At 42.3% G+C, this 22,317-nt stretch overlaps 1 protein-coding gene across 1 annotated transcript; it reads right to left on the bottom strand.

The window, feature by feature from the left end:
* Positions 1 to 6,726: 6,726 nt before the first annotated feature.
* On the bottom strand, positions 6,727 to 8,428 carry LOC129166771 (uncharacterized). The gene is made up of 4 exons (XM_070541944.1): positions 8,027 to 8,428; positions 7,567 to 7,855; positions 7,336 to 7,463; positions 6,727 to 7,253 (listed from the first exon to the last, which is right to left on the bottom strand). The coding sequence occupies exons 1-4, from the start codon at positions 8,306 to 8,308 to the stop codon at positions 6,939 to 6,941; spliced, it is 1,014 nt and encodes a 337-aa protein (XP_070398045.1). The 5' UTR covers positions 8,309 to 8,428; the 3' UTR covers positions 6,727 to 6,938.
* Between the last annotated feature and the right edge of the window lie 13,889 nt (positions 8,429 to 22,317).

Genomic DNA, 22,317 nt, shown 5'->3' with positions numbered 1-22,317 from the left:
CATTCAAATAATTCCAGTGAAACCTTTGCTAAAACTACATAAGAGAGTCTTCAAATCTGAAATCTTGAATGAAAAAAAGGTAGAACACCTTCTCCAGGTCAGGGACGAGGTCCTGCCTCAAGTAGAGGACTTTGAGTATCTCGGGGTCTTGTTCACAAGTGAGGGAAAGCATGGAGTGGGAGATGGATAGGTGGATTGGTGCTGAGTCTGTAGTGATGCGGGCGTTGTACTGGTCTGTCATGGTGAAGAGAAAGCTGAGCTGGAAGGCAAAGCTCTCGATTTACTGATGGACCTACGTTCCCACCCTCATCTAAGGTCACGAGCTTTGGGAAGTGACTAAAAGAATGACAATATGGATAGAAGCGGTCAAAATAAGGCTCTCCCTTAGAGATAGAGTGAGAAGCTCAGTCATCTGGGAGGGGCTCGGAGTAGACCCGCTGCTCCTCAACATCAAGAGGAGCCAGTTGATGTGGTTCAGGCATCTGGTTAGGATGCCTCCTGATGAGGTTTGCCAGGCACTTCCAACTGGGAGGAGACCTAAAGAAAGGCCCAGGACAAGCTGGAGGAACTATGTCTCTCAGCTGGCCAGGGAACGCCTTGGGAGCTGGCCCAAGTGACTGCAGAAAGGGAAGTCTGGGTGTCTCTGCTTCAGATGCTGCCCCTGAGATCTGACCACGGAAAAGCAGAGGAAAATCAATGGATACATAAGAAAACAAATAAACACTTTGACACGCTGGCATTTATTCCTCAACAGACAGCAAAGACAAACCATTCAGATGCACGGCATCACATTTTATCTCCTAGTTTGTAAATTTAAACAAGATTACTATGATTCTTTATTCAATATTACAAATAGTCTCCCTGTGGCACATGAGGGTCTGTGTTTGTTTTAACTAAACTGGCACAAGTCACTTCCTGTAGCATCACTCCCATTTAATTGACTTTGATGTTGTTTCACTTGAGTTTTTCAGCTCGGCTGGGGCAATGTCAGGGTAACCTGTTGCCATGGCGATATCAGCAACAAAAACTGGAGGGATGCTGAAAATACGAGGGGAAGGAGGGAAAACGCTAAACGGCAGACACTTTGAAAGGAGGAGGGGATAAGATGAGGTATTTTTTTCACTGTCAGCTCTTCAGGTTCAAAAAGCCAACAGGTGCAGGATGAGTGCAGCTGCCCTGAAAGAAAAGCCGGCATCACGTGGAAATTCGGGTAAAGGCTTGAGTAAAAAGAGACAACTGTTTTCTTCTCCACCCTTATCTCTCTCTCGCCGTCTCGCTTTCACTCAAAGATAGTTCTCTGTAGTCATGAATATTTTATCCCATACTTCTAAAACGAAGTGTGCTGTTTTTACTTTGACTCCTCTGCATACTAACGAGGAGCTTCTTCCTTTTAAAAAATATCATCTTATGAATTCAGTTGATGCAATGTGGGGTGAGGGTGAGGGATGAAGTCAGGGGAAGAAGGCAGGGGAAGCCTCATCAGCAAAATCAAATTTTGCACTGAGAACCGCAGATTGCACAACATTGCAGCAACGCCATTTTGTTATGACGCTAGCCTCGAGAAAAGGCTCTAGCTGCCTGGCAAAGTTGAAGCATTTTCAAAGCTAATTCACGCCGTGTAAACTATAACAACTGTGTCTGGCTTCAGTCGGGGTTATATCCTCTCGGAGTCACGTTCAGGAAAACAGAGTTTTTTTCCTTTATGTTTCCCCTCAGATGAACAAAACACAAGCATCTCTTATTCTGAGGCACAAAGAGCTCAAATATTCAAAGCACAACAAAGGAAAGTGCAAATTCCACAGAGCACAGTGATATTAGTTTAGTTCAGATTACCATTTGGTTTTATGTAAAGAGATTTTCACTGATAGTTTGTTTTCTTTAGGCAGAGTTGCAGAATGTGTGTGATGCAACCTGCTCTGAGGTCAGTGTAACAAAGTCCATGTGTGAGCTGCAACAGAAGACCCAGCTTGTCTCTCCACGAGGAATACTCCCTGATTCCACTAACTCAGAGGGCGCTAACTAACATGGTGTTCTGATTTTTGGTTTGAGTTTGACATTTTTCTTTTCATTAGTTAACTTTGTAGTCCTCGCATTTATTTATTTTGTTGGTTCCTTGTTTTTGACGTATTGACTGTTCAGTAGAACTTTGTTTGAAAAGCGCTTTATTAATAAATCTGATTGATTGGTTGATTGCACCTGAGAGGTGATTCTATTCTAATTTCCCACTTGTGACATCACAAATGGGGACTATTTGAATCAGCTTGTTTTAGGAACATAATTCCTCAAATCAAACACTGATCAAAATGACTTGATGTATTTTTTCATGTTTGGAGGCTTTTTAGAGGGAGTGGAGATCCACATGTGAACACAAAAGTTTGCATAAGGCGAGTTTCGCATAATATGTCCCACTTAAAATGGTCAGATAGAGAATTAGGATTAGTACTTCCATTACAATCCTGCAATATCCAGTGCTACACATCTACACATGACCAGTGACCAGTAGAAAATCTACAGGTGGCAAGGGCCAATTTCATTTTTATTACTATTACAATTACATAGTAAAAACAAGATAATTTTTATTATATAGTTGTTACATTAACATTAGACATTTATTACTTAATAAGTATATATGGAAGAAAAAAAGTCATGATCTGAGGCACTCCGCACTAGGGGCTGCATGACTTAATTTTTTTTAAAGTTGACCATCAAGTAATGAAAATCGAGTGGACTTCGACTAGTCGTTGATGACGTCATCCACCTGAAGCGGCTAAAACTGACGATGGGTGACCAACCGTTTTCTGACGCATGGGAGGGGGTTGGTTCGCTGGAGTTTTTGACTATTAAAATTGCGCCCACATTTGTTAAACGCATCTCTTTTAACAATGGTAGTTTCTGCATCTTGCTTCAGCCCTCTCCCCCCTCCCCCTGCGCAGCGGCCGCAAACTCACTGATGAGCCCGCAGCCTCTCAGAGTTCCTGCTGCTCTAAACATTAAAATAATTATTTCATTTTCTGTTCCTCACTTCTGATTACCTTCAGTGGTGTCTGTTTGTTGCAACCACCAGGCACAAAAACTAACTTGTTTTTATTTGACTATTTTTCTGTCATGTCTCTATTTATTATCTTCCTGCATCTCCTCTCAACCCTAAAGAAAAACTGCTACCTGGCTTCATATATATTCACCTTATGAGTTACCTTTGAACTGAAGCTCTAAAAGATCTACCGACTGCAAAAACAGCGGAGTGCGAGCTGCGCGCCGGCTGCATCAGTGAGGTCATCACCGGAGGACAAAACAGGTGATGTGCTCCGCTCCACAGCAGCGAAACGCATCAGGCACAAATAAAAGACAGAAAACATAAAAGGAAATGAGCCGACATGATTGCGTGTTAAATTTGTTTTTGAGGTGGTGACACCTGATTTGATAATGTTACTGTGGCCGTGCTCAAGATTCAGATGTCTGGAGCGCGTCAACGATCAGAGCTTTGCATGCGCAGGCTGGTTAAGGTTAGGATGGGGGTGAGGGGAAGGTTAAATTGCAAGAGAGTAAAGGTCACAATTCTGTCAAATGTCCGTTTTACCCAAGCCCCCACAATGCGGCTCAAAAATTGAAGCAATCCCGGAAGTACCAAAAATTGCAGTTCCACCCTCATTCGCTGGGGGTTGGTGTCAGAAGCGAGCAAATCCTCATTGACTCCCATGTTAAAAATACCAATTTCACAGCAGAAATAAACATGTTTACAGCCTGGTACCAAAACATGTTTTTTGTTTAAATGATCTAGTTTACACTCATGACAACTCTGAGGGGGGTGAATTTTTTTCTCACTCTTCTGTTTAAATGTATTAAAAGCCTAAAATTGTCACGAGCTGACTGGCGGATCCGTAAAAACACCCAACAAAGAATGACAGTTTAACGATGTTTATTAATAGGAGAGAGGCAGAGGCTAGGTCAGGAGGCAGGATGTCGTTACCAGGAGATCTGAAATAGAGAATAGTCCGTAGGGGAATTCCAAGAGACGAGGTCGGGGACGGAGCAGGGTTCGGGATCAGAAGACAAGGTGAGTAAACAGGCTGGAGAATTTACTTGCAAAGCTTTCAATAATCTGGCAATGACTGGGTAGCTGAATGGATCTATTATAGCAGGAGGAGCAGGTGGCGAATTAGGTTGATGACGGAACAGGTGGAATGAATGGAGCTGATGAGGTGCGGGCTGTGGTTGCTGTGGCAACAGGTCTTCGGCAGGAACAGGATCATGACAGTACCCCCCCCCCCCCCCCCCCCCCCCCCCCCAAGTGCTGAGGAGACAACGGGCTTGATCCTGGAGACGTGGAAGGTGGGATGGATGCGAAGTGGCCTGGGGAGACGGAGGCGGACCGCTGCAGGATTGATGACCTTAGACACAGGGAAGGGTCCAATGAATCGAGGAGCCAGCTTGCGGCAATCCACCCTGAGGGGAACATCCTTAGTGGACAACCAGACTCTTTGCCCAATACTGTAGGTAGGAGCAGGTATGCGACGACGGTTGGCCGAGCAGGAGTAGACTGCAGAGGAGTGGATGAGGTTGCTGCGGGCTATCCTCCATGCCCGATGACACCTGAAAGCGTCCACCTAGGCCGATGGAACCCTGAACACATGGTCCTGCAGGGAGAACACGGGAGGTTGAAAACCATAGACGGCATAGAATGGGAACACACCTGTGGAACTTTACGGAAGGGAGTTGAGAGCAGCATGCTCCACCCAAGGCAGGTTACGGGACCAGGAGGTTGCATCCTCCTCACAGAGAAGTCTGGTCTCCACCTCCTGATTAATCCTCTCTGATTGGCCATCGGTCTGGGGGTGAAAACCGGATGAGAGACTCACTTGAATGCCCAAACGAGCACAGAACTCCTTCCAAAAGCCAGAGATGAACTGAGGGCCACGATCAGAGACGATGTCCAGGGGCAATCCATGAAGGCGAAACACCTCTCTCGTCACGATGTCGGCCATATCCTTAGCAGAGGGGAGTTTCCTAAGAGGAACCAGATGAGACATTTTCGAGAATCGGTCCACAATGGTGAGAATTACCTTAAAACCATCAGAAGGGGGAAGACCCGTGATGAAATCCATACTGATGTGAGACCAGGGACGGCGGGGAATAGGTAACGGCCGTAATAATCCTGCCGTGGGTCGGCGAGATGTCTTGGCTTTGGCACAGGTAGGACAGGCTGAAACAAACTCTTTAATGTCTCTTGACAGGGTAGACCACCAGAAATGATTGCATAAGAGGGCCAGTGTTTTGGAGATGCCTGGATGGCAATAGAGACGGGAACTGTGGCAGAAGGTGAGTACCTGGGAACGGAGGGCATCAGGAACAAACTGGTGATCAGGAGGACGCTGGGGAGGCACATATTGCTGGTGGGCCTGTCGGAGTTGATTCTCCAGTTCCAGTCTGGATGCTCCAAGCAAAACTCTTTGTGGGAGGATCAGAGAGTCGGAATCGTGGTCCGTCATTGTGGGTTCCATAGATCTGGACAGGGCATCTGGTTTTGTGTTCTTCTCTCCTGGGCGATAAGACAGAGTGAAGTTGAATCGACTAAAAAATATGGCCCACCTGGCTTGTCAAGAGTTGAGTCTTTTTGCTGTTTTGATGTATTCCAAGTTTATATGATTGGTCCACACACAGCAAATTGGGAAGTGTATATTCAACACTTTAAGAGTAAATTTTACACCAAACTCGGTGATCATTTGGGTCCAAGTATCCAGTGTTAAAACAACACTGGACACCGGAGTTAAACAAATAACACTAGAAGAGAGTATAATTTTAAACACTTTGAGAGTATAAATGTACTCTGTCAAAAGTCAAATGAAACCTCCCAAAGAGTTAATTTATACTCTCAAAGTGTCAAAGATTCCACACTATTCTAGTGTTATTTGTTTAACTCCGGTGTCCAGTGTTGTTTTAACACTGGACACTTGGACCCAAATGATCACTGAGTTTGGTGTAAAATTTACTCTTAAATTGTAGAAAGAACTCCAACAGTGTCTAATGTGGACCATATGGAGTCCAATAACACCCTGCAAAGGGAGTTAATCACTGAAATAGTCAATTTTAGCATTTTAATTTGAAATCAAGAGCACTTTAAAGATAAATGAACAGCAATAAGCAACTGACCACAGAATTTTCTAATATTTATTTGAAAATAGAAACACTAAAATGTGTTACAATTTGTTCCAAAAATTGTGAGAAACCCAAGGACATCCTTCAGACACTTAAGCGCATGGTCTTTACGTTTACTGTTCAATGAATCATGAGTACAAGTAATGAACCTCAAAATGAGGAACAAATGATGCAAAGAAGCAGAATCTGTTTCATAAACTGGTGTTGTCTCTAAAACAAAAGTGCTTTATCACCCAAGTTTGTACCAAACTGGACCTATCCTAAAACAAAAATCTTTTACTTTTTTGATGTCTGCTATAACAGCACATGCACAAGAACCACATACAAATCATTCCTCTCAAACCCGTAAGTTGTCTGAAGATCAAATGGTTTGAAAAACTGCAACAAATCAACCCTCAACAGAGAAGTATCAAACTCACTTCCCTTTGCCACATGGTACGAGTGAAAATGCTCAGCAAATCCCAGCGTCTCAAGGTGTTCCACTGCCAGAAAATATTTCCCAGCACAAACAATAATTTCACTTATTTGACTGAATACATGGTATTACCCCTTCAATCTTTGAGCACACAACAAGTCCAGGGTGATACTCAGTTCCATAACATGCAACCCAAGATACCACATCAACCTCAGAGTTCATGTCAACGTGCAGGTTATCAGCCAGGCTGGTTTAAATTTCAAACCAGGGTAAAATCCAGGAGAAAACTTCAGATGCCAAACCAAGCCTTTGACAGTGCAAAAGGTAGACTTGCAAACAAAACATCGAAACATCTTTTTGTGTAGCTGATTCAGTTGAGGAGCTTTGCTCTAAGATCCTTCACCCTAGGACTTTCATGACACAGACCAACATCTATATTATAAATGGTGGTCTGCACAAGTGTATACATATTGTGCAGGGCCTGATCGTAAGAGATGCCAAACACATAGTGCACTTTGAAAAGTTCGTCAAAGGCTGAAATAGAGGACTTAGCCTTGCAGGGAATGAGCTGACCATCCACCACAATGTAGTAGTCATTGATGGTGCGACGTGTTGTTCCAACCGCCAGAATGTAGGGCTGCCTCCCCTGGACTGAACTGGTCGTCTCTTGAAGGTTGCGGCATGACTGAAAGAAAAATGTCAACAGAAAAATCAGATGATTACTTTCCAACTTCACTCTGAAACACTTATGAGTTTGAGCCACTTACTTTGTGAAAGCAGACAACATGGCTCAGAGCTTCTCGAACGGTGACCTTTACAGGTCTCTTCTTCCCACCGGGTGGTGGAGGTAGGAGGTAAACCAGCAATAACAGAGCTGCCATGTCACTGTCCCAAGCTGGCACAAGATTTAAATCAAGTCAGCTATGCATTTCATGCTTATTCTAGAACAACACTGTAATAAAACAGTTATTCACACTAAATTCATTACTTGAGCTTACACATTTCAGCCAAGTAAGTTTTGATATTTTGAAATAAAAAAATAGTTATTTCTTCTTTTTGCATTCCAAAATGAATGGTGGTGGTGGTGGGGAAGAGATCATTCAAATGTAAACTTGATTCATCATTTCCTTCTGGGCTCTCCACTGCAGACTGAATGAGAGACTCCAGGACCGGTGTCTTTGTGAGGTTGTTGGCTTCTTTGATGACTTTCACCTTCAAAGAGGTTCCCCATTTTTCCATTAGTTTTGGTGAGACTTCTTCTCCAATCATCTGGAAATCCTGTACCACCTTAAAAGCAAACAAAACCACACACAAATTTGGAAACTGCACAGTTCAGCAAACAAAGACATTTTAAAGTCTGCTAATCTTTTTGAACTAATTAAAACAGTCATGACCCACTATTCTGAAATAAGACGACAAAGCCTGCAGCTTAAGACGCTATATCCAAAGCGGACTTACCAGGCCTTTTGTGTCCAGGAATCTTGGGAACACACTAAGGATGGTCTCACACTTCTCAGAATCCTGAATTAGTTCTTGTCTGTGCTTAAATGTTTGTTCCATTTTCAAGAAGATATGGCTTTCATCTGTGCTGTGCCTCAGCAGGGAAATGGCCTCTCTGAACAGATCGCCCTCCAACTGATGCTCTGCAGTCATGGGTTTTCCAAATTGTGGTCCTCTGTTGCTTGATGGATCTCTACTTGTGCTGCTCCTTCTCCTGCCACCATGGAGTTCACGCTGCATGTTTTTAGTTTCCAAGCGATGTAGCCTTCATTACTTTTGGAATCAAAAAAGTGCTCCTACAGAAAAGAAAAGAAAAGTCTTTACATTTGATCAATTCATCCTGAAATCAAGTTTTTTTTTTTTTTTTTTTTTTTTTTTTTTTTTTTTGCTGATAACCTATAAATAACTGTCTAATAATGGTGTAGACATGTGTAGTCACTATTTTGGCATTTTAGTGAATCGAATTTAAAATATAAATATTCTGTGTAAAACTGTTAGGGTAGCGCCCTCTTCAGATAAAAAGTTTGAATTTTAATAAGCAATTGCTATTGGCTAAAAGATACCCAGTGACATTACCGTTTCCATATGTGGTCAGCAGCAGAGTCTGAAGCTCAGCCAATTATACATAGCAAGTTAGAATGGGAATAGCAAGTGAGTGTTTATGGCTCTGCACCAGTAGCCTGGGGCAACACAAGCCATCGGTACAAAGCGATATAGCTCAGGGCTGCTTGGCTCCTCCAAAATGCCTTTTTCCCTCTTTGATAAAGGAGGTGGACAGATATCATCAAACTCCAATGGCTGCTCTGAAGCTAAAGAGCTAGAGTGGTTATCAGGAACTAGGACACATGCTCCATCAAGGTGTGTTTGTATATGGGTGTGTCATGTGAATGTGTGTATGATAGCGGGGAATCTCAAAGCCTGAGGCGGTGTGGGCATGCAGTTTGTGTCTTGGTTGGCCAGGCAACGACTCCTCATGGTGCATTTTTAAACAGGAAATATGTGCATGGTAAGACTCTTTTCAATTTGCTGTGCACAATGAATGGTGTAACAGCCCCCCTCCAGCCAATGCCGCCATTCTTCCAGTGCAAGTTTGATGGCCAAAAGCTCTCCAACATCATAATTGCACTCTGTGGATGAAAGAGTCTTGGAGAAAAATGCACATGGATGTACTTTATTGTCCTTGGATTTCTGACTGAGGACGGCCCCAACTCCAAAGGCTGGGGCATCAACTTCAACAATGAACTGTCTTGTGGTATCGGGTAAATGCAGGACCGGTGCAGATGTAAACATGTCTTTGAGTTTTGGGAATGAGTGGCTGACTTATTCCATTGAAAACTGGCCTTGCTGGAAGTGAGGGCATGCAGAGGTGTAGTGATCTTACTGTATCCCTTTATGAATCTCCGATAGAAGGTGGCGAACCCTAGGAATCGTTGGAGCTGTTTACGGGTTGTGGGAACGGGCCAGCTGACAACGGCAGAAGTTTTGGCAGGATCCATGGCAATTTGATTGGGAGAGATAGTGAAACCAAGGAAAGAGACAGTGGTACAATGGAATTCACTTTTTTCAGCTTTGAGAAACAGGTTATTCTGGAGGAGGTGGAGGAGTACGGCATGTACGTGTGTCTGGTGGGTCTCTGGGTCAGGAGAAAATACCAAAACGTCATTGAGATAGACGAACACACAACTGCCCACCATGTCTCTAAGAGCATCATTGATGAGGGCCTGAAAAACAGCAGGTGCATTAGTTAGTCCAAATGGCATGACGAGATACTATATATAATGGCCTGTGGGGGTGTTAAAAGCAGTCTTCCATTCATCTCCTTCACGTATGCGAACCAAGTGGTAAGCGTTGCATAGATCCAGTTTTGTAAATATTCAGGCTCCGTGAAGAGAGTCAAAGGCGGCGTTTATGAGTGGTAAGGGATAGTGATTTTTTATGGTGATGTCATTCAGGGCTCGATAGTCGATACAAGGCCTAAGGAATCCATGTTTCTTTTCCACAAAGAAAAACCCAGCACCGGCTGGGAAGGAGGATGGTCGGATAAGTCCTGCCTGTAGCGATTCCTTAATGTATTTGGTCATGGCAGTTTGTTCCGGAATGGAGAGGGAAAACAAACAGCCCCTAGGAGGAAAAGTACCAGGTAATAGGTCGATGGCACAGTCATATGGGCGGTGAGGTGGAAGAGAGGTGGCACGATGTTAGCTGAAAACCTCCTTCAAATCATGGTAAGTCCTGGGTACTTTGGAAAGGTCAGGGTAGATTTATTGGGGATCCTGAACAGATTGAGTAGGAGGAGAAGCATAGTTTAAACAGTTATGATGACAGTGAGCAGACCATTGAAGAACCTTTCCTTTGCACCAGTCAATTTGTGGATTGTGTTTTTGTAACCAGGTGTTGCCCAGAATGATAGGAATGCTTGGAGATTTAATAACCAGAAATTTTAAAGTCTTTGTGTGGTTACCTTCAATCCTCATATTTAAAGGCTCCGTCTCCTGGGTGGCACGATACATAGTGTGGCTGTCGATAGCCAGAATCTCCTGAGTCCCTGACATGGGTTGAAGCTCCAATCCCAGAGTCTTGGCCATGTTGTAGTCCATAAACTCCGTGTCTGCGCCAGAGTCAATAAATACTGGGAGCTTCGTCTCTTGGTTTTTGTGGGAAAAAATGGCGGTTACTGGAGGTCTGGACGAGGATTTAGGATTAATGTGACCCAGTAGACGCCTCTGGATATCTACTGGGTCTGTCCTTTTAACAGGCAGTTCCGAACCATGTGCCCCAGGTTGCCGCAATACAAACACAGATTAAGATTCCTCCTTCTGGTCTTCCCTTCTGTGATAGTTGTGACCTGCCAAGTTGCATTGGTTCCTCAGTCCTGATGGGAGTGGAAAAAAACCCACCAACCTTAGACAATTCACCTGAGGATGACTGTCGAGCAGGACGGTAAGGGATTGATGCAGGCTGATTAAAATTCCGGGTTGTTCTGTCTCTCCTGTATTCCATGAGTCGAAGGTCAGTACTTGTAGCTAGGTTCTCCGGTTCTACCAAGGTCTTGGGAAATTCTCGGGTGGCCATTTCGTCTTTGATTCTGTCAGAAAGACTTTGATAGAACATGTCCATAAGAGCGGGCTAATTCCAGTCACTGGTAGCAGAAATAGCATGAAAGTCAATGATGTAATCCGTGGCCCTTCTGTTATCCTGTTTTAACGTCATGAGTTTGCGGGTGGCTTCACGACCAGGTAATAATGGATAAAAACCCTTATAAGTTCATGAGCAAAATCATGGTAATTGTAACAGATCCCAGAATTTCTTGCCCATTCTCCAGTTCCCCAAACTCTGGCTTATCCTGATAACAAGGAAATGACGTATGCCACTCGAGATCGCTCCGTGGAAAAAGAGGAGGGCTGTAGCTCAAACTGAATCTCACATTGTGTAAGAAATGCATGGCAGTTCTTCGATTCACCTCGGAAAACTTCAGGCGGAACCAGGCGTGGCTCAAGAATAGGAGAACTTCAGGGCAGGATGGCGGAGTCTGGAGTTAAACCGGAAGCATCTGGCGGTGATCTCTGTTGGTTAGCTCGTAGCAGGTTTAGCATGTCCTCAGTCTTGTTCTCCAGTTTGTTTATAGCCGTCTCCACACTAACACATCACTCTGATGTTGGGGTCGGATCCATTGTGGCCAGATTATTCTGTCACGAGCTGACTGGCGGATCCGTAAAAACACCCAACAAAGAATGACAGTTTAACGATGTTTATTAATAGGAGAGAGGCAGAGGCTAGGTCAGGAGGCAGGAGGTCGTTACCAGGAGATCTGAAATAGAGAATAGTCCGTAGGGGAATTCCAAGAGACGAGGTCGGGGACGGAGCAGAGTCGGAGCCAGAGGATCAGAGCAGCAGCGGAGCAGACAGGGTAAATCCAAGAGACGAGGTCAGGAACGGAGCAGGGTTCGGGATCAGAAGACAAGGTGAGTAAACAGGCTGGAGAATTTACTTGCAAAGCTTTCAATAATCTGGCAATGACTGGGTAGCTGAATGGATCTTTTATAGCAAGAGGAGCAGGTGGTGAATTACCGTAAGTCCTCTGATATTAGCCTGTATTTAATTAACTGCCGGGCATCATTTTTGGCCAGTGTCAGAGTCGGCGGAGGTGACTAATGGCCGTTTTTTTTTATTGTGGCCGGGTGGAATGCGGTAACAAGCAAGTACGGGGGGCGGTTGTGTCATCTGTCTCACTTTTTATTTGCCAGTGATAGAAGAAGGAAGATGATCTTGCAAGATGGAAATCCTTACCAATATCACTCATGGGGAGAGTTGCTACAATTAAAATGATGGTCTTACCCAGAATAAATTACTTATTTTCAGTGATCCCAAACAAACCACCAGCTGACTGGTTTAAATCTCTGGACTCCTCAATTACAAAATTCCTTTGGCAGGATAAACCTCCAAGAATTAGCTTAAAAACGCTTCAGAAAACCAAAGACAGAGGAGGACTGGATTTACCCAACTTTTATTATTATTTCTGTAGAGAAATAGAGTGATGTAACGATCTAGAGTTGTATTTTAATATACTGTAAGTAGATCTAGTTTTTATAATCAGAAGAATAGGTTGTTTTTATCATCAGGGAGTTCATTTAACACTCTGTATTGACCTTGAGACAAGAAAAGAGAGAGTTGGGATCGTTTAAGAATTTTATTATAAATTCTACAATCTATCAGGACTAACTCTGTGTTGTTTGGAAATGAATGTGATGTTCGATGTGTGTGTGTGTGTGTGTGTGTGGTTGGTTCAGACTCCTTAGGCTGACGTCATTGAATCTGGTAGTCTGATTGTTATGACTAGATATCACGAGGCTTATAAAGTGATGACATGAGCTGCTATTTTGCCGTGTACGTACCCAGTGGGGGCCTCCCAGGTAGATCAGGAAATGCCAGGTCTGAAGACCTCGGATGTGCGCTGGAGCTGGTCGAAACCGCGGTCACAGCGTTTCAAAGCCCGTCTGAAGGGTCGACCCAGGTAACAATCTGCAGCGTCAGCAGGTGCTCTTATTTTGAAAGGATGTCGTCTGGTTGTTAAACGACGAAAATCTCCAACTTCACAGTTCTTAGTTTAAAGAAGAAAACACATCTGGCCAGGCTGTGCTTCTCTTTGGGATGACGGTGAATAGAACTGAAGTCAAAATGGAACTGAGCTTAAAATGGCGTTGCCTTGTTTTATATCTCTGAATTGTTGATAAGTTTTAGTAAAGCGGAATGGACACTTTAAGTCAACAAGCCAGATTCTCTTGCGGCAGCCGAAAGCTCTGATTGGTTGGAACAATGTGTCATGCGTTTCTATGGAGATGAGGGTCAGTCTGTCTGTGCAGTAGTCCTGTTTTCATTAAACACATAAATCATGACATCTTTATTCCACAGATCATTCACTTGATTATTATTGATCAACATATGTTTCGAATAGCTTTAATCACAAATTAAGTACTTTGATTATTGAAAAGCGTTCTTCTTCTCCTTCTGGCTCTTCTCCTGGAATGTAAACAGTCTGAGGAACACCCGACCTTGGCGTTTTCTACACGGGTGTTACTGTGTACAGGTGCAGCTGTGTGGAGCTGAAAATTCTGAAGTTCATAACGTTACATATCCCCCCTTTTCAAGGTCAATGTGGTCCTTCAAGAGACCACTTGGTCGTTGAACAAACCCAAGTTATGAAGAATCTTGACAACAGAACAGGATGTGATCCCAAGGGAACAGCCATCTGTGGTGAGGTACGAACCCCACGCCGAAGAACAGTCTCGCATACTCCTCAGGAAGAACACAAGTCAGCAGGTTATTAATTATTCCCCATGGAAGCCATAAACGAAGCAACAGCAACTTTATATCCTCACGGGCAATAAAGCAAAGCAGGAGCAAATCTTGTACGTATCCACGAACAGGGTAGTATTCCAATTAAAAATCGATCGTTGTATCCGCAGGCAGGGTAATATTCCAAATAAAAATTGAACTTTGAAAGAGTACTTATCGTAATCCACAAAAAGGGAAGAGCAGTTGACAGTAATCCCAATGAATGAGGTGTCCCAGCAGCCATGCCGGAACCACAGTCGTCCAAGGCCAACGAGCCGGAGCACCCCCCAGGAGTAGTCGATGCAGATGACGAGTCACGGATCCACCCCCAGGAAGCAGGATCCTCACAAGCTCAGCAGAGGAGAGAGAGCACAGTGCAGGCACTTCAATGTAGACACGACAAAATTGCATTTCATGTCATCAAAAAAAAATGAAAAACCTAACTCTATGAGTACCTGTTGTACTATGTGTTAGTTTTATTTGTAATTACCCATTAAGTGAAGAAATGGATGCAGCCCTGTCTGTGTTAGGTGCAAAAAGGATGATGCGAGAAGCAGAAAAATGAAAGAAACCCTAACTGGTATCAGTGAAACCTCACTGGAAATACACGCTGTCAGGACAGGGGCAAAATTGGTTATAGCCCTGTGAGATAAATCAAAGAATTGATAATCACAAAAGAAATATTCACTCTTAAATCAACTTCAAAGATACTATAAAAAACAGAAATGTAAATCAGTACTAAAATGTAAATAAGTGGTTAGTAATCATGTTCATGTTAATGTACCCCTAAGGAATTGTGATTAGTAAAGATAAAAAAAAAAAACGTTTTGGACAACAGTACTATGTGGACTAACCCACTCACTGTTACCTGGCCGTTTACCTGACTCCAGGAGCCCACAGCACGTCCGTCGCAACAGACCTTAAGTCTGCACGTGACGTTGTTGGTGCCAAAAAGGTCAAGAGGTCATCTACAAAATGTATTGAGTTAAAGCTGAGTTCTTAGGTTGAAAGTGTTTTCTGGCTAGAGTTCGTGTGCTGTTCCAACATCAGCTCCAAAGGAATTTCCTTTTTTGGTCTCTGCTTGCTTCCAGTAACATTGCTTAAAGCTTATCTGACTTGCTAAATACTTGATGTGATTCCAAAAGTGTTGCTGTGTCCCAGACAGAAGTCTCCACCCACAGTTTCCACAGAAGAGATGTGAGCTATAAAAAGGGGAACCACTCTTTTGTCGGGGTCTTTCCGGCTGTCCTGAGATGTGAGGAGACAAATAAAAGACCACGCTGTTCTCGACTGAAAAACTCTCTCCGACTCTTTTCTTTAAGAATAACAGAAATTGCCCACATGTTGGCACCCCAGATGGGTGAACAGCGAGGACTTTCCGTGGCGTCCCTTGGCTCCTGTCCAGTGGCTGAGGTCCGTACTAAGGGCCCAGGTGAGCATGTTTTTGTTCATTTTTGTGGCCTCTGTCACTGGGCAGGGGTGTTCTCCTGTTCTGATAATACTATAAATATCAGTTGGAGAGAGGATTCATGTCTGACAGTGGTAAAATACTCACACCGTGTGAAGTCAGCTGTGTCATTTTGATGACGGACAAATTTTAAGTGTCAAATTGAAAGGTGGGACAGCAGATTGGAATAGAATCTGAAAAGCTGACAAGGTTTTGAGAAATCCAGTCTCCTGACTCGGTAAGAGCAGAGACGGGGATCCTGAAGAAAAAGCGCTGAAGTTGTGAGAAATGAGCTTTGCCTGTAATTCGGTCTTTCCCCTGGGGTTTGGTAAATTTAATAAGAGTTTGTGGCAAAGTAAAAAGAGAAAAAGAGGCCTGTATAAGAAGTTGAAGTCTTTGCTGAGTTCGGTTCGTCCTCGAGGAGTAACAAATTTAAGAGTGTTTGCAAAGCAGTAGTGAGGCCTGTGAGAAGACGTCTTGGGTTTGCAGCGAGAGGCTGCGTATGGCTCTCAGTTTGAGCACTTGGAGAGTGCAAAAAGCAGAGCCGAGGTTTGGGAGCTCCGTGGGTGGGTGATCAGCACTGGATGATGTGTTGTAGGAGCTAAAAACAGTGTTTTTGGGTACGTGCATGTTGACATGTTGCTTATCAACTCCAGCCGCACACGTGCGGTGCAAATTTTTGCTTATCAGGCAGCCCAGCTGCTGATTACGTGCTCCACAACCTGTTGTTCAGTCCAGCTTATGTAAGTCTCAACTACTTTTGACCATATTAGGAGGTGGAGGTGGCACCCCATCATTTCTCGGAATCGGGGGGAGGTGGGGGTTGAATAGAGAGAACCACAGTGTGAGGGCCTGATGCGGTACCAGGAAAAATAAATAAGATAAATAAGAGCTCTAAAAGTTGCAACTCGCATATGTAAAGTTCACTGCAGTGCTAAATTTAATGTTTGAAGTTACGCAAAATTCAAATTCTGCAATCCTGTTCTGATCAGTCTGAATAGAGTACCATAAGTTAATAAATAAAAGGTTTTAAAGTAACATATATATATATATATATATATATATATATATATATATATATATATATATATATATATATATATATATATATATATGTAGTGGCCTGGAGATTAAAAGGGAAAAAAAAAACAAGGAACACAAGGAAAGTTGTAAATGACAGCTTTATTTTAGAATATTTAGATATACATTTATTGAAGGTCAGGCAGCTGCTAAACAGTAAGATCGAAACAGATCTGTAGAAAATAAGTATGTGGACTGTTTCTCAGAGCGCTCACAAAAATTGCAATTTGACTTGCTCTAATGGTTGAATAGGACTTGCTTAAAAGCAGGCATTAAGTTCTGAAAATTACCAGCCGTTAAAGGAAGTCCTGTCAATTTGGTGTAAAGTAGGAAAAGTAAGTGCCAATTTGGGTCAGTTAAATTTAAATTAGGAGAAACATAATAATAATAGTCCAACTGAAACAAAGAGATTAAGAAAAGATAAGGTAAAACAGACGTTTATGTATATAAAGAGAATAAATAAGTGACGGACTGACTTACTTTTGTTTAAAAGACTGTGACAAACTGAGAAAAAAAAATGTTCTCTGTGCCTCTGTGAGTGAGTGTTTCTTGCATGAGAAGTAAATGCTGCTTCTGGCTGGATACTCTGTTGAATGACGCAGTTTTTAATAAAGGGAGCTGCTGGAAAAAACTGGGCGTAGTCCAGCTTTGCCCGACTGAAAAACAATAGAAAAAGAACTTGTAGTTAGTGCGGTGACAAGGAAATCGTTTAAAATATAAAAGTTGCATGGTCGTGTTTATACAAAGGAAGTATTTTATCAGCTTTTGGGTCGTGTTGTAACTGGAGTCTCTCTCTCTTCCTCTTTTTCTACTGCCGGCATACACACACACATGGTGGAAACAAGGCTTGCTTGCTTTCTGTAACATGCAGTTTTAAGCAATTTGTGACTTTAGAAAAGATATTTTTGGTGTTTTGGGCGTACCTTCTTAGTCCAGTCTTAGTTCTTAGTCCATGGTTGGCCTCCGTGAGACCTGTTCTCCTGAACGGTCAGGGAAGAATGAGACTGAAAGTTCTGCCTGAGGGCCTGACTCCACCCACATTTACACACAAGAATCCCGTAGTCTATAAATAGCACAGGGTGCTGCATTCTGCAGCTCTCATACCTCTTAGAATCATATGATCCAATCTTAAAATTAACAATCAGTCAGGAAATAAAGTATTTGCTCTAGAACGTTCAGTTACACCCATTTATAAATATTTAGTATAGGTTTTGTAAAACTATTGCTGTAAATCTTGCTGTAAAACAAAACCCAATAATTGTCTTGCCTCAACCTTAAGAACCATTAACATTAGTGGCTGGATTTTGAGATGCTGAATAATGGAAAAAACTGATAAACTAACTATTATTTCCTGTAACCTGGCTAGAAACTGTACCAGGCTGCTTTGGATTAAAAAACTGGTAGTTATTTTCCCAAAACAAGATAAATAAATAGGTAAATAAAAATGAAAGGAGGGATCTTGCATTTTGGGTTAGATTGTGCCTAATGATTAAAACCTGTGCAGAACTGATTTGATGATTAAGGAACAATTGTGCCCAGGAAGTAGTCTAGATTTACCTTTGAGTCAGTAAAGTCGACTATTTATTAGAAGCCATCGTTGATTTGTAAAAGAGAAAGTTCTGCCATTTCAACCCAATCAACATATTTAAGGAAGACGTTTGCTGTGAACTGTGGTGGCATGAACTTTACTGGGTTGGCCTGTCACAGAGACGGAAACCGACTGCAGATGAAAGTTTCCTGGATCTGGCTCTACACAAATGGAGCAGGAAGTCCCCACCACAAGCTGTGTGTCTGCGTCGAGATGGGGGAGGCGCCGTAAAATGGACACAATGAGGCAGACACTTGTTTGCCCTGCTGCAGATGAAACAAAGGACAAAGGGGAGGAGCATGTGTGCTAACATGTGAACTTTAATCAATGACGGTGGTCATCCTGGACTTACAAAGAGAGGCTCAAAAGAGACTGTCTCCTATGGTTACACCCAGTGAAGGAGTGCTTGCTGCAGTTAGGTAATGGAAAAAGCTTTTTTGGCAACAATCAGTTGACTTGGTGAAATGTCAGAATTGGGAAAAATTTACTAAACTACTGCAGAACATAGCTAACTGAGGAAGTTATCCTTAAAAAATAGGATTAGAAACCTGATCCTATATTTTTCTATCAGCTGTAAGTTCTAACGTAGAAAATAATGATACAAAATATTGAATAATTGTACCTCTCATTCGATAATAATTATGTTCACATTTTCTCATCTTGTGAAATCTTTAACATAACATTTTTAATTGGCCTTTTGCGGGAATGGCGTTGCGAGAACATTTGGATTTGGCTACAGCCGAAAATTGGCTAAACTGAAATTTTGGTTTGACTTAAATTAGGTGTCACTGAAGGTAAACGAAGCTATATTCATGCTGCATGGGAATTGGAGTGTAGGAGCTAAAAGCAGTGTTCTGTGTACGTGCGAACTGACATTCTGCTTATCAGCCCAGCTGCTGCGTACGTGCAGCCTGACAGCATCAGCAGTAGAGTATAACAGCTGTAGGAGGGATGAGAATGGGACGACAATTGGCTAAAGGAAAAAGTCTTTAAGTTTATCATCACAGGATGGCATGATAAATAAATAAATAAAATAAATAAATGAAAGAAAAGAGAAAAAGGAAAATTAATTAAGTGAAACGTAATAGCAATAAAACGTTAAATTGATCTAAATCTGTCATGAAATCACTGCCACTGGAAAAAGGAGTAGGTAAAAAGAGGATAGGGGAGTATTTCTTAGCACAAATCACGTTATTGATTTAGCAATGCAGCTTAATTTCAGATGCTTTAAGGATGATACTAACTTGTGTTATAGATGGAGAAGTAGCACAGAAATACACTTCTAAGTGAGGAAATAAGGAAAACTGCTGATGACCAATGCCATATATTAATAATAATAATAATAAATAATAATAATAATAATAATAATAATAATAGCCTTTATTGTCATTATACAGGATACAACGAAATTGGAGTGCCACTCCCTTGGTGCACAATACAATAATACCTCTAAATTTAAAGGTCACCTAAAACAAAACAATAGTAAGTAACAAAACAATAGTATTGTATTGCCCACATATACAAACAAACCTGTAACTGCAGTTTCGTTATTTATGAATTAACCTTAAGTAGTGAATTAATTCTTAGGATTTCTTGTGCTAGTGAGGTTCTTAAAGGAAAAAGGAAAGAAAATAAGAAAGAAGGTTCATAATTGGGGTGAATAGTAAGGGACATTGGAAAACCTGAAACTATTTTGTTGAATTGATAGTAAAGTGGTTGTCCTAATTTTTAATTGGAGAGATCACACCGCAACATGAGTTCAGAACAGTAGTTATGGGAAGTTTTGTTGGATTAATTTGATCACACGCTTTAGGTATTATTTTTTCCTTCCACTGATTTAGTGTTCGGTTAAGTGGCTCATTTAAACCAAGCGGAGACACAGACTGGAGAGAATAAGTAGTTTAGTTTAGTTGTGCGCGTCCCGCTCTTGCAGTTTGAGCATTTTCCAGAAATAATCTAGGGGTTTAAGAAGTGGAAGGAAGCTCTGGATGAAATTGCTAACATGCATGCCTACTTAACGGAGGAATTTCACACTTTCGCTTCAGTCTGACATTTGCTTGGTGTGTGAGGGCACAGAGACGTGTATGGACCGTGTGCTTGACTGTGTTTGTTTTGTTTGTTTGTTCCTTTATTTGTATGGGCGTGGCCGAGCCTTGAGAAACATCAACAAAGCCATTGGACTATTCTGAGTAAATTAACCAATCAAATTCAAATTCAGGATCCTGAAACAATTCGGTTATAATCTCTAATTGATGAAGACCATCTTAACAATCCATTGCACAAGGCATCGTCAGTGCTACTGGAACTGTTTAAAAAAAACATGCATGGTTGTATATTTTAGTTGAATCATTTATACTCATTGAATTATTGTTGTCTGCTTTATGTTTTAATTTCTTTGCAATTTTTCTCTGTGACACAGGAGGAGATGCTGGTGGCAAAGTGGATCCCACTTATTTTTTCTTCCACACACACATTCTTGCTCTCTCTCTATCTCTGTGTGTGTGTGTGTATGTGCATGTGTATGTGTTTGTGTGTCCGTGTGTGTCCATGTTATGATGTTACTGTAACTTTAATTGCGCTTGCTGTTTGTAGCTGTATGTGTCTGATGTTGTAGGTATCAGAGGCTAGGGTCAGTAAGAGATAGGACATTTTTGTGCATAACCATTAATCCCTAGGCGATCGGCTCGGGGGACGTCTGGTCCGTACGGAGTGCAAGGCTTCCTGGTGTTGCACGGTGACCAAGGGTGAGGATGGAAAAAGATGAAGATTGGACTCTCATGAACTCACGTCGATGCCTGAGATGAAGGCTAAAGGAACCATCCCTGACTAATTACAATGGGGTTTCTGCTGGAGGAGGTGAAGAGGATAACCAATGGACAAGCATAACAAGAGGACAGACATCACCACAATGTATCATCGTTTTATAGGCCATCCGACGACCGCGACACCAATAGAGGAATTGTTCACAATGACAGATGAGTAAAATGCAACTACTCTACACCCTAGACTGGTTTCCATACCTGCATTCACGTCATTATAATCACATCTGTGGATGCAAGGACTTGACTAGTCTCACTAACCATACAATGATGGCGTCACTTAGCTGATGTCTAATTACTTTTGTTCCAGTTTTACAACTTTGATTGTTTTATTTGTCCGAGGGGAGGTTATAGGTTTAAGCTGTACGTAAAGCTTTTGCATTGGCCGGAGGGGCCAGGCAGATCTGAGGTAATAAAGAGACAACTCCTACCAGAATATAGCATGTGTGTATTCCTGGTAAACTACCAATAATGGGCCCAGAACTAACATGTTTCTGGATAAGTGCTTAGAGCACATTAATGACAATGTTATAGGTCATAATGCTGCGGATTAATTCCTCGTATGCTGGGGATTCAGAACTACTGATGATAGGCGACCCAACATATGAGTTTACCATATATTCTAAGGTTTCACATCATTTTTGTTCCCGTTTGTGTCTGAGTTATTTAACTTAATGTGATAACATAACCATGACTGTTGGTACTCCATTTCAGGTGCGACAGATCTTCTGGTGGTTGCTGGTTGAGTGAATCATTGCATGCCGTGCTGGCAAACTAGCTCTTTAATTTAGGATAGTGAGTAGTATAGAAAGGGGGTGTGAATGTGGGGATGGATGCTTTGTCTTTGGGTCTAATATTTAGGAAGTTTTTGTGGTAATAGGTTTATAGGCAATTGGCGTGCTAATTCAAGTTTTTCTTGTTGACTTGTTGTGTTTTGCTCGCTGTGGGGAGGATGGAGTCGGCACCACCACGCTGCACGGAGATGTACAAAGGGAGGACTGAGCCAAGGACTTATGCCTTTGCTTTCTTGACAAATAAAGGACACTTGTCCACATAAAGCCCTCCTGCAGCAGAAGGCCTCCACGCCGACATGGATGCTGAACTTTTATTTTCCGTTTTATTCTTTTGAATGAAGTTTTCAACCGGACTTATTACTGTTTCATTATGTCTTCGCTAAAGCTAATTGTTCATTATTCATCATATTTGTCACCTGTTTATCTTCATGTGCTTTTGTTGATTTGTGTGTGTTTTTTCTTTTGATCACTGACGAGGATATGTGTCACCAATGTCCTCGCATGCACGCTCTGTGCTGTGGTGTTCGTCCCTGGGGTCGGGGAGGACATGGAGGAATTTTCCCTGTTAAAGTACAGCGGGCAGGGTTTTTTGCCTCCATACGGAGTGCGCATGCAATACATTCGTGAAGTAATGGGTTCAGTTAATGCTAAAGTCATGTTTCATGTATTGTTTCATAGTTTTTCATTGT

Source organism: Nothobranchius furzeri, chromosome 12 (assembly GCF_043380555.1).
Source record: "Nothobranchius furzeri strain GRZ-AD chromosome 12, NfurGRZ-RIMD1, whole genome shotgun sequence".
In the NCBI taxonomy this organism is placed as follows: Eukaryota; Metazoa; Chordata; class Actinopteri; order Cyprinodontiformes; family Nothobranchiidae; genus Nothobranchius; species Nothobranchius furzeri.
The sequence above is the reverse complement of the archived record's forward strand: the minus strand, read 5'-3'. Positions and strand labels throughout refer to the sequence as shown.